General features: G+C 31.7%; 1 protein-coding gene across 3 annotated transcripts in view; it reads right to left on the bottom strand.

The window, feature by feature from the left end:
- Positions 1 to 13039, bottom strand: part of LOC145329618 (uncharacterized) — a 61342-nt gene that overhangs the window by 36979 nt on the left and 11324 nt on the right. For all 3 annotated transcript variants that reach the window (XM_080173914.1, XM_080173913.1, XM_080173915.1), the window contains 2 exons: positions 11522 to 11575; positions 11064 to 11134 (listed from right to left, as the gene is read on the bottom strand). In XM_080173914.1, coding sequence (XP_080030040.1) covers positions 11064 to 11134; positions 11522 to 11575 — 125 coding nt within the window. The remainder of the gene's footprint in view (positions 1 to 11063; positions 11135 to 11521; positions 11576 to 13039) is intronic.

The raw sequence follows: 13039 nt of genomic DNA, 5'->3' as shown, positions 1-13039 counted from the left end.
TGGGGCTTTGCCCCCACAGGAGAAGGAAGTTTTCACAATCTTTTTGAATGTAATAAAACAAAGTTTAAAAGAAGAAAAGAAATTTAAAAAGAATAAAAATAATTGAAGATATAAAGAAAATATAAAAAAGTATAAAAAAGTATAAAAAAATATAAAAATAATGAAAATTAATAAAAACATATAAAAATATATAAAAACATAAAAACATTAAAATTAGAAAAAAATATGAAATTTTTTTTTTTGGGGGGGGGAAATTTTCATTTTTAGGGGGGGTTGGGGATGTCCCACCCCCCAAGAAAATAGCTTAAAACCACCACAGGACCAATAGGTATATACCCTGAAGAGTAGAATCCAATCGGTTCAGTGGTTACTGAGATCTTAAGCTTCAGACGGACAGACAGACGGATGGACAGACGGACGGACAGACGGACAGACAGACATCAAGCTACTTTGTATTATAGATGATTTTTCAGAATTCTAATTCAGCTGATATTTAATTGTTTGATTAAAGGAATCGTTTACATTTGATAAAGTTCGTTTGAATGACAGTCTGATCGATACATCTTTGCTTCTAGTAATTGTTGTCATCCTTGTTTTCTCTAAAGTTATTTAAAGTTATAAATGACGAATTACATTTTTTTTAAAGCAATGTAAACTTTTAAAAACTTCATAAAAAACGTATTTACCTACAGATTTTCCTTATTCTATACATTTTTTAATGAAAGAATTATAAATCAGTGTATTTTAAGAACAGCATTTAGAAGCATTTCGGTCTTTTCGTGTTTTTAGCAAAAAAATAAGGCCTAATCTCTGGCATCAAAATACTCAAATGAAATTTTTTTACAGTAAAAGTGTTTTCAGATTGACCAAATTCGGCCTCGGAGGCCAGAGATTAAGTGGCCAAAAAATGAACTTATTTTAGGTTCAGCAAACCAATAATCTGGGTACACTTTTACAATTTTGCAGACATTTTCATTTCAGAGGCCCAGGAGGGCTAAAGTCCGCTTCGACTACCCCCTCATAAATGGGCCAAAATAATAAATCTTCAAAAATTTTTATTAGAGCAGGTTTTAGGCTACTTTTGATGACCGGGAAGAAAACATAATCCAATTTTGAAAATTTAGAGGTAACTTTAGTTTTTAACCTTAATGGATTGAATCAAATCAGATTAAGTTTAAGTGTCTAATGATATCAGCTTGACGAGCTGGTCATTTTTGCTCCTTCTTAAGCAAGTGATTGGTGGCCTCTGGCGGCCTCGAGCCTCAAAAAAACAATCCAAAATGACAATTTTGATGTTTAAAAAATCGTAGCTCAGCTCCTAATTGACCAAAATTTTTGGTTTTTATACTTTTAGAATTGTCTGACCTCTAGTTATAACATACTGAAAGGTCAAAGCTCTAGCTATAGGTTAAAGGTTCGAAACCCTGCATTGAAAGTGGAAAAATGGCTGTATTTTGGAAATAAGCTCATAAAAAATTCAATTTCTTGTTTGTCTTTTATTGAAACCATTTATTGTGCATATACATTTCTCATAACTATCAACAACCTCCAGTTGATTTTTGAAAATCAGTCAACTACAACCTAACCTAACCTAACATTGCTGATTTAACCTAAATAGCATTCTAGTTCCAAGTTTTTTTTAGGATTTTAACAAAATTTCAAAACTTGATAATAGACTTATTTATTTGCCATTATTGCACAACATATCAATGCCATATCTCATAGGTGGCAGGTGTGAGGCCATTTTAAAGTTTTGATATTTTTGAGTGTTTTTTTTAGGTTACAACAATGTAATTCTTGTTTGTCTATTGAGTTATTGAAACCATTTATTGTGTATATACATTTCTTATAACTATGTACCACTTCCAAGTGATTTTTTGGAAATCAGTCAACTCTAATCTAATCTAACTTATCTTTTCTGGTTTTTCCATAACCAGCACTCTAGCTTCGAGGTCTTTTAACATTTTAACAAAATTTCAAAACTAGCTAATAGACTTATCTATTTACAATTTTTGAACAAGAAATTAAGTTCATATCACAAAGGTTGCAGGTTTCAGGCCCTTTCAAAGTTTGATTATTTATTAAATTAATTTTTATTCATTTTTACCTTCTACAAATGGCAATATGTGTCACAAAATTTTGGTCTTTACATTTTTAGAAATGTCTGACCTTCAGTTATAACATACTAACAGGTCACAGTTCTAGATGAATGTTTAAGGTTCGAATCCCTGCATTGAAAGTAGAAAATGGCTTAATTTATTGTTTGTCTATTGAGATATTGAAACCATTTATTGTGCATATACAGTAACCCTTGTCAAGCGGGAGAAGGTTACACTACTCTACCCCTAACCCTCGCCCAGTTATAGGCTCCCTTTCCCTACTTAAGCGCAATTAGACTACCGTAATCCAGCCTCAAGACACTCTTCCTTAGGCCAGGACACCAATACCCAGGTTATCTACTACCCAGCTAAGCCAGGGTATCCCCAAAGTAGCCCTCTGGAAGCTAGAACTAAAGATCTTTAACTAACTGTTGTTAAGATATCTCCAACCGTAGTCTATTTATAAGCCTTCTATACTAAGCTAAGAGGGCTCTATTTACCCTCTAAAGGACAGTTTTACATCGTAGACTAGCTTAGTAGACACTTTTGTGTTGCCATTTAACGCTAAAACCTCCATCAAGTCCATAAAGGGTCACCAAGATAGACGTACATCATAGTTCCCCAAGAAAATACACTAGATTTCAAAATTACACTTAAATATGTTTAAAAACATTAAATACCAAATTGACAAAATCCATGTTTCTTCGATAACTAGCGAACGGATTGAGCTAGAATCGATGTTAAGGTGTCTAAATGACCGTCTCGACATCACAGACCCACACAAAAAATTTGATTAATTTTGGACAACTTTTAGGGGGGTAGACCAAACGATGTTTGATATTTTGATGCAAGTTTTGGCTCATTAAAATCCAAAAAATCAGTTTTTCCTAGGAAAACTTTTTTGTTTCTCAACCGATTTTGGACTTCAAGGTGGCAAAATGTCCGTCTCAATATGCTACACACATGTACAAAATTTGGGGTCAAGATTCCAACTCTAAGGGGGCTGGACCACGACTTGTAACTTCAATTTTAGTGAGCCAAAACTTGTATCGATGGACTTACATCTTGTGGTCCGCCTATCTAAAAATTGTCCTAGGATCTTCATCTTTGGAGGGTGAATTCTACTCGGTGAGACGCTCATTTAGACACCTTAACATCGATGGTAGCTCGATCCTAGCCCAAATGGTGGAGAAAACTTAGATTTTTCAATACGTGAGAGGCAGAAATTAGTGAGAGTGAGCCAAAACTTGTATCGATGGAAGTTACATTGTTTGGTCCAGCCCCCTTAAAATTGTCCTAGGTTCACCAAAATTTGTGTGCTTATTCTACTCATTGAGACGAACATTTTGCCGTGTTTAAATCTTATGTAGCTCAATCCTAGCCCAGATAGTGGCCAAAACTTGAATTTTTCAGCGGCACCTGTTTAGGTTTGAAAATTACTCATTTCTTCGATAACTAGCGAACGAATTGAGCTAGAATGGTGTCCTAACTTTTAAAATCTTTTAAACTATTATTTTAATTAACAGAAAGAGTGCAATTTAGTTAACATCACTGAAGATCAAAATAAATTTATCATCCATTGTCTTATCCCTTTAGTACAAAGTTTTTTTTGTGCGAAGCTTAAGATCTTGACAATTGTTGGAATTTTAAGTGTCTTGTTGTGGTTTTGGGCTATTTATTTGATAAATGCAAGAAAACAGATAAAATGCTATCTAAATTCTAAATATTACAGTTGGAAAGGTTGAATTTTTTTCCTCTCTTAAAAATGATTTTTTTCTTCCCTCTAAACTTCTATTGCCAACTTGGCATCTACTGTTAAAAGCAGGGCATGGATTAAAGTACTATAAATCAATGGATGTATTATTACTTGGATCTTACACCAGAATTTCATGTTCTATAATAATCAAGTAAACTCTGAAGCGGGCTAAAATAACAATCTCCCCCATCCTCTTTCCTCCAACTGGATAAACGGCTCAACCAAAAAATGTAGGGGAAAATTGCAACCTAAATTGACGACAATTTTTCTCCTTTGATTTCATCCACGTATATTCTATATCCATTTATAAATCAGGGATAAGACTATGGCCCATAAATTGATGTACATCGCCAATGATGATACACAAAATTATCCCTTCTGTTAATTAAATTAGTGGTTGAAACATTTTATCACTCAACCTAATAAACCAACAGAACAAAATTCAATAAAAGTCCCCAAAGTTGTTGAGCCAACGAATAAAAAACGTAATTATAAAACTTTGGGGACTAGCATAAAAATACCATAATGTCCCCTCAGCTCTTTCTCTGACTACAAATGCACAGGAAGTTGACAAACTCTAAACCACAGAAAACTGAGAAGACAACTTGTTTTCTCATTATTTCACAAATCATTTATTTTCATAAAGAAGTTTTGAAGCTTAATTATTGAAAACTGATAATTCTTGTTTCTGATAAAAAAAGGTATTAAAGATAAGTGGGTTATACTGAGCAATACTTTTAATTTAATAATTGATAATCAAGTTGGATATATTCACCCACCCAACTTTATTGCCTGTATATAAAACATAATAGGTGACATATTGTGGTGTAGCTCCTTTTTATTTGTAGAATAGCTACTCTATAACTTTAGTATTCCAGTACGTCCATACGTTTATGTACAGCAAAACAGAAAAGTTCATGTAAAATAAAAGAATTGTCCTATTGGTTATAAATCTTAAACAAAATTGTTTTTGATTCTGATAACAAAAAAGCTATCATTTTGGAAGAAAAACAACTCTATTGTTATAATCTTTATCTACAACGGTAAGTACGTCCATTTTGAATTATAATAGCGATTCTTCTATAAGGTAAGCAACTCTGTAATTTGACCAAAAATTTAACAACCAAAACATAGTTACCTTGCTTAGAACTATAATTAAAAATTTGATTTTTTTAAAGATCTGATTTTAAGGATGTTTTTAACTTTTTATCCTTGTAAATCTCCATAACAGAAGTTTATAATGAATTTGATTGAAGCCTTTTTATGGAAATATGCTAGAATTCATAGGGATCTAAAGGAATAAGACTATGGCTGATGTATATCCCCATGTTAATACACAAAATAACCCCTTAGATTACAATTAGTGTTTAAAACGTATGGACACTTTCCAATCAAAATTTATCAAAAGTCCCCAAAGTTGTGAAGCCAATAAATAAGAAAACGTTATCATAAAACTTTGGGTACTTGTGTAAAAAAAGCGCATTGTCCCTCTCTCTCTGTAGAATTCATTATTCAGTGGCGTGAACAGGGTTTTGCCAGGGGGGTGCGCTAATCATATACCTATCAATATATATGACATTCAATGTACAATATATCTATCTATCTATCCATCTGAAAAAACAAATGGGAAATTCACATTTCTATAATTATACATTTATACCTTTGGTCACCTGACTAACAGACTCTGAGACAAATATTTACAGAATTGACACAGAAAAAAAGAGTCCTTTATCTTAATTAGTGGCCGAGAAAATTGCGTTATCACCTAAACCTGACATACGGAAGGACAGCCATAGTAGTTAGTGAGAAGATTCAGCCAAAGTAAGATGAAGAGTAGCTGCAAAAAAATGTGTCTTATTTTGTAAATTTCCGTTAAAATTAAACATTGTCTCTAACTTTGAAATAAAAAAAAATTCACAGGGATCTAAAGGGATAAGATTATGGCTGACTAATTGATGTACATCCCCAATGTTGATACACAAAATAACCCCTTATGTAGGTGCTTGAAACGTATGGACACTCAATTTAATAAATCAACCATTCAAATTTCATTAAGAGTACCTAAAGTTTTTAAGCTAACGAATAAGAAAATGTTATTATAAAACTTTGGGCAAATCCATGTCTTTATTAGCATGACTGACAGGGACAAAAAGAATAAATAAATGCTAATTTATGAGAGGAATCTAAACAGATGCACCAAGTGTACATTGAAAATAACAAAAAACTATCACATTTCATTTTTCTGGTAATGTTTGTTGTACCTCCTCGCTGTTCTGCAATAGTCTAGCGTCCATATATTTCATTGGTAACAAACTTTCCCGTTTTCTTGTTTATATGAATAAATAATAAGGCTTACAAAATTATTGATTGTGAAGCTTAGGATACAATTAACAGCAATATTTGCTAAAGGTTTGTCCCTGAAAGTTTGAATTTAATATGGCAATTCTAACCAGCCTAAATTAACTACTGACGGACGGACGTACTAACCCTAATCATAGAAAAACTATTTTTTTGCTGTTTTAAAAGAACACTTATTTTGAAGTTTTGGAAAATTTGGCAATAGACATAATAGGTTTAGATCTACAATTTCAAAATTATACCAATAAGGAAAATAGTATAGGAAGTTTTCGACCAAATCATTAATTTTGAAGGTATTTATTACTCAATGTAACACATATGTCAATTATAAAAAATATCTTCTTCTGCCAAAAATTTTTTTTAATATGTGTTTCTGAATAACCATCTAAAGCAATAAATCTATTGATTTTAGCAAACGGAAACTTGTATAATGGGTATATTAGCCATAAACTCAGAGACTTAAAGGGATAAGCTATATAAAATTCTAAAAAATCCCCAAAGTTATTACACCTACAAATAAAAAAACGTTATTATAAAACTTTGGGGACTAGAGTAATGAGCAGCCTAATGTTCCCTCCCTGTATGATGAAGAATGAAGAAAATCCTTCCTCCATGGGAACTGTTTAAAAAATGTATTGCCTTTCAATGAAATTGGTTACTTTGACATCCCATGCGATTAAAAACTGCAGCATCTTTTATTTACTTTTTTTATTCGGGAAATGTTTAGGTATTAATTAAAATTTTCAACAACGAGGCAGTATCAAAAGGCTACTTTTTCTAATAAAATGAAATATACTTTTTCAGATTACAACAGGGAGGGATTAGTCAATGCCGAAAAAATATCCCATCTTATCATAAGAAAGTACCAACTACGTAAAGACAAATTAGACGATTTTTTGGGGGGGGAAGAATTTACATTCCATTGTCTCCTCCCTGAAGCAATAAGCAAAAAAAAACGACAAGTAAGACGAATGGTTAACGGATCCAACATGTAAAATCCTCAGACAGAAAAACTCAAGGCATCAAATTTTTAAATTTATTCAACGTTTCGAGGGCAAAACTGCCCTCATCATCAGGAATTTTTTTCGTCTATGTACATTATTAACAAAACGACAAATTTTAAGTTTTCTTTATTTAAAGTAAAGAGGGCTAATTTGCAGCTACTCTCTATTTCAATATTCGTCTGTTTTTTTTTAAAATTTACTTTACTGAATGTTGTCATTTTAGTTTAGTTATGTAAGGTTAAGTAATGGTTAAGCAGTTTCCTACAGGGTTGGAAATAAAGACCTGTAGGATTGGAGATCCCCGCAGGGTCCAGAAAAGGGAGGTTAGGGTGTGTTAAGTTAAGGTTAGGTTTGCCCGCAGTGTTAGGAGGTTTGGATTAAGGAATGCAGGGACTTACTCTCCCCCCCTCCTCCCTTGAGGTTTGGTGATTACATGTGTGAAAGAATTTTTGAAATAAGTTAAGAAACAAGAAAGTTAAAAAAAATGTGGGGAGGGGGGGAAATACCTCCCACCCCCCTCCCTCTTTCTCCGGGGGTTGGTGAAGTCATGTGTGAAAGAATTTTTTTAATTGGTTAAGAAACAAAAAATGAAAAAATTTAGGGGGGTGAGGTCGCCCCCCTCTTCCCCCATCAACCCCACTCGATACCTCCCCACCCTGGGTTTAGTGAAAGAATTTTTGAAATCCGTTCATAAACAAAGAAGTTAGGTTTTGCTAACTGGTTTTGCTCCAGTTGAATTTAAATTTCATATTAATATAAGTAAGAGATTGGGTGAATTTTTGCATTCAATAAAACTTAAACTTTACTAAGTTTATGATTATTTATAAACAATACTTTCTTATCTTTAACATCTTTATTACCGTTACATATCAGATTTGTAAAATGGCTCCTAAACACCAAAAATCTTTGAAAAAAATCGCCTTTGAAGAAATTATTTAGCTCCCAAAATTCTGGGATTATATATGTAAATTTGCTTATAATCTTTACTATAATACATATGAGATTCGATATTGGGAGCCAGAAAAAAATAGGAGCCGACTCGCGGATTTTGTATGTAAAAATTTCAAGTTAGTTTGAAACAGCATTTTGACACTCTGAGTATCATTTTACCCACAAACCTGTCGCATAACTCTTTTTTTTTAATTTGAATCCCAAAATAAAGCTTGAACGTCTTTGATTTTTTTTATCCTTATATAAAAGTATCATGATAACTATTTATCTATTTGTCTCAAAGAATCTAGCTAACTGCTAGACAGATATGGTTTTTCTTTACATTAAAGCTTTTTATATGTCCTGGCAATGTTTATAACTATTTTGGGAAGGGTGCCTCCACCATATAAAAATTGCTCCTGAACAAAAAATAACCCTCTAAAAATTTTGAAAAACAATCATCTTAAGTACAGTTAGGACTCTACACCCCCCCCTCCCCTCCCTATCCCCAAGTGCCCCTAGAGACTGTAAGGGTACATAGCCGATAGTCCTTATATGGAAATAATGAGATGTATGTATATCTGTCTGTAACAAAGGAACTCGCTATCCACTGAACAGATATAGTCCTTGGTTTTTTTTTTTGTAAAACTTAAATTTAAAAATGGAGGGGATCAAATTCTAGTGCCCCTAATGAGCGCTGGGGGCGTAGCTGCTTGTTTTAAGTATGTCAAGCATCATTTTAAAATTAAAAAGAAAATAAATGTTTCAGATAATAACAACCCAACAAATTATGTCTATAGCAATTTGATCAGCTGATTTGTTTGAATACTAGATGTTTTTTAAGTAGCGCAGTTACTCTAAATTTAGGGGATAAATCTAATTTTGTTTAGAATTTACTTTCAGGTGTTTTAAACGTTGTAAATTGAAGATTTTATTTTGATAAGGGGGGGGGGGGGGAGTTCTGACACTTTTGCGTAAACGGTGATTATAGGCTTTGTCTTTGGACTGAGAGGATAGGTTATTAGGGATAAAATCATTCTTATATGATGAATTTCCCCCAGATTTAAGATTTTTTTGATTGGCCTCCAGGTTCCGGAGCTCCAGGCCTCCAGGTTGTCTCTCTACAGGTAAAAATGAAAAAAAAATTTTTTTTTTAAGAGTTAGATGTCAGCTTATGAGACAAAATATGTATGTTTTTTCTTCAAATATGTGAATAACAATCAAAAAAAAGTATATTTTGTTTTATAAGTTAACTTCTAACTCTTCAAAAAAAAAATCTTATTTTTAATTTTTACCTGTACAGAGACCACCTGGAGGCCTGGAGCTCCGGAACCTGGAGGCCTATCCAAAAAATCTTAAATCTGGGGGAAATTCATCATATAAGAATGATTTTATCCCTAATAGCCTATCCTCTCAGTCCAAAGACAAAGCCAATAATCACTGTTTACGCAAAAGTGTCAGAACTTCCCCCCCCCCCCTTAATATTTTACAACAATATCTGCTATAAACTGTGAGTAAGTTTGATAAAATTACGTTTTTTTGCAAGCTTTTTGGAAAATACTTCATTATTTTTATAATTCTGACAAAATAAAATTTCTGTTTAAGTAAATAACATAGCCACAAAAAGGTTTAAGTGGTTATTGAAATATTTTATTACCACTCTTGATAATTAAATAGTCGTTAACTATGTTTAATTTGCATTTTTAAAAAAGACAAGTAAAATATCCTACTTTAATGCTACTTTTATGAAGTTATCTTAAACCTTTTCCAAAAGTTTATTTTATAAAACTATTTTATTTTTAATTGATTTTATTGATTATATAGGTTCAAAATATTAAAAGTATTTTTTAAAGGCTATAGATTAATTTTGATTAATTCCGATTTTTAATTTTTTAAATTTTTTTCAAATCTGAAAGAATATGCATGTCTTTTCAAGAATAGATTAAATAAAAAACGAAATTAAACATATTCAGGCTATCAAAAAGCAAAAAATATTCTTTTTTACCATTAAATCGCAAATATTTAAAATCATTAGATTTTAAGCTTATTTTGCATGGAAACACATTTTTTCAGTTATTTCTTCTCAACAATGGATCTTAAATGATTATTACTGAAAACTTTTATGAAAATGTTATTAACAAAAACTTCAAATAAAGGAAATAATTGCCGTTTGCGAAAATGTGTGCAAAAAGTTGCCAATATCTCGTTAGAAGGGACTTAATAGATTTTAATTCTTACTGCTTACGACTCAGTGGACTATAAACTATTAGAAAAGTATCACTTTAAGGTGAAATTTTGAGGGTCAACTTTTTTTCTTTTAAAATTCGCAGTGCCTATAAGAAGAAAACAAAAGTTTTAAACATTTATATCAAGATTAAATCCTGAAATTTTAAAAATATTCTAACGACGGTTTTTTGAGAAAGTTAGATTTGAAAATTTCAAGTTCAATTTTCATCCCCTAGGAGTTACCGCATAATCATTATTTAAAATTTTGAACAAGTTTGCTTTTATAAAGGTCTTTATAAAACCACTCCTGTTATCAGTTGCTTTGATAAGGTCACGGAAATTCAGCCTTAAATCATATATAGAGAGGTTTTATGAAAGACTTCCTAAAAGCAAAGTTGTTCAAAATAAATAAATAAATAATCTTTGCTTTTCTTGTCATGATTATGCTGTAACTCCTAGGGGATGAAAATTAAACTTGAAATTTTCAAATCTAATTTTCTCAAAAACCCTCATTAGAATATTTTGAAAATTTCAGGATCTTATCATGATGTAACTGTCTTAAACTTTTGTTTCTTTCTTATTGGGCAGACATTTTTTGTTTTCCATTTACACTTCAAGACAGATGTGAACCATAAATTTAGTGTAAATGTACTCCACTAGATGATGCTAAAGGTAATTTTCAAAATATACCTGTAAAAAGTTTCAGCTTGTTGCATATTGTTTCTGTATCTTGCAATATCACCCAAATGTACCAAACAGTGCTGAAAAATCAGTTAATGTTAGGGTAATAGTAACCTGTACTGCTTTCATCAATATTATATTACTTAAAAACTTTGCATTTACTAAAACGTAGTAACAAATCAAAGTTGTGTAATCTTTTTTTGACTGGGTTGGTTTTGTGTTAGTATCTAACAGTGGCTCTATGGCCCTATCCACCATGAAATTTAATCAGATCAATAATTCTACCTAACTAATAGGTACAAAATTCTGTGCTATTTATAACAACCTTATTGTTAAAGTCGAACTAACACCAGACTTGTTTGAAATTTGGGGAAAAATTCTCAAAGTTGTCTACCTGGCAAATGTAATTTGTATCTAACAACTTCGACTTGTTTGAAATTGGGGAAAATATTCTGAAAGTTGTCTACCTGGCAAATGTAATTAGTGGAAGCTTTCTTAGGGATACCATTTCTTTCCTCTGTCTAGAACAAATAAAGGCAAAGGTAAATAAGTTTAAATGGATATATTATTAATAATTTATAGTGAGGTACTTATCTCAAGAGTTTAATTTCAAAGTATTACAATCTCCAAATACAGTTACATTTTTAAATAGAAAAAAATAGTACTGATTTTTATCTAAATAATTGTCATGGAATTATGTTTTAAAAATCATTATATAAAGAGGTAGGATTTTTGTCTGTCTGCGTGTAACAAAAGATCTCACTAACTGCTAAATTGACATTGTTCTCCTTTACAAGGAATCTTTTTAATATTTCCCGAAGCATAAAGGTTTTTTTTAGATCACTCAAAAATATTTTAATCTGGGTAGAAAACATATTATTTTTGTCCATTTACAATTCCTTTATTTCTAAAAACAATTAATTTTGTTGTAATTAAAAACTTTAAACAAAGTTAAAGAATGTTTTGCATTGAAGTTTACTTAAATTTATTTACTTTTTCAGGTACGTATGTCTAAAGGTTTATTTTCATAAAAATTTCAGAGGAAATAAGAAGTTTTATTTGTAATTTTTTGATCTTAAAAATCTAAGACTCAAAATAAAAGAATGGTAGGGTAGTGTGGGGTTATTCCGGTCAATTTTTTGCTTCAACTTAAAAAAAAAACATACTTCCCAAAAACTTTTTCCGGTTTTTAAGAGTGCAAATGAACGATATGGCAATAACGAAGAAGCCTGTCTTGGTCCCGTTAAGATCTCGTAACTAGAAGTCGGTCAAAAATCGGTTTTAAGGGCGGCGGTTGGCCTATACCGGAATAACCCCACCGGTGGGGCTATTTCGGTCAGTTGACTTTGGGGGGGTGGAACACCCCCTTAAAATATTTTTTTTTAACATTTTAAACTATGAGTAGAAAGCTGAGGTCATTAGCTTTCTAACGGTACTAGTCGCATGCAGATCAGACAATTTTTTGACCACATTTTGCCCATTTTAAAAAAGTCGGTAAAATCGCAAAAAAAACATCGATTTTTTTCATGCAAACTTTTTTTAAAAAATCATAGGGTAAGGGGGGGGAAATTTCGGTTTTTTTTCGTTTTTTTTAAAAAAAAATGGGGTAAATATTAATATTTTCAAATGAAACCAAGACCAGTAGAAAGCTTACGGAAAGGACTATCAGGTCCTAAAAGGACATTATCCTAGGACTTTTAGAAGTTGGCCGAAATTGACCGCAAAAAAGTTACCGATATTTCCCCACCACCGGGGGAAATATCGGTAATTTTTTTCAACCTAAAAAAAATCGATGAAAAACGGCCAAACGGCCAGTCAAACATAAATAATCATAATTAGTATAGGTTATAGGGATTATCCACAAAAAGTTTCATAATGATCGGACTATTCCTTCTATGTTAAAAATGAATTGTTTTGAAAGACGCGAATTTTCGATTTCTTTTTTCAAAAATTTTTTTTTTAAAAACTTAAAATTAATATTAGAA

The sequence above is a fragment of the Acartia tonsa genome, chromosome 10 (genome assembly GCF_053477335.1).
Source record: "Acartia tonsa isolate MP-2025a chromosome 10, ASM5347733v1, whole genome shotgun sequence".
In the NCBI taxonomy this organism is placed as follows: Eukaryota; Metazoa; Arthropoda; class Copepoda; order Calanoida; family Acartiidae; genus Acartia; species Acartia tonsa.
This window is presented reverse-complemented; position numbering and strand designations above follow the sequence as displayed.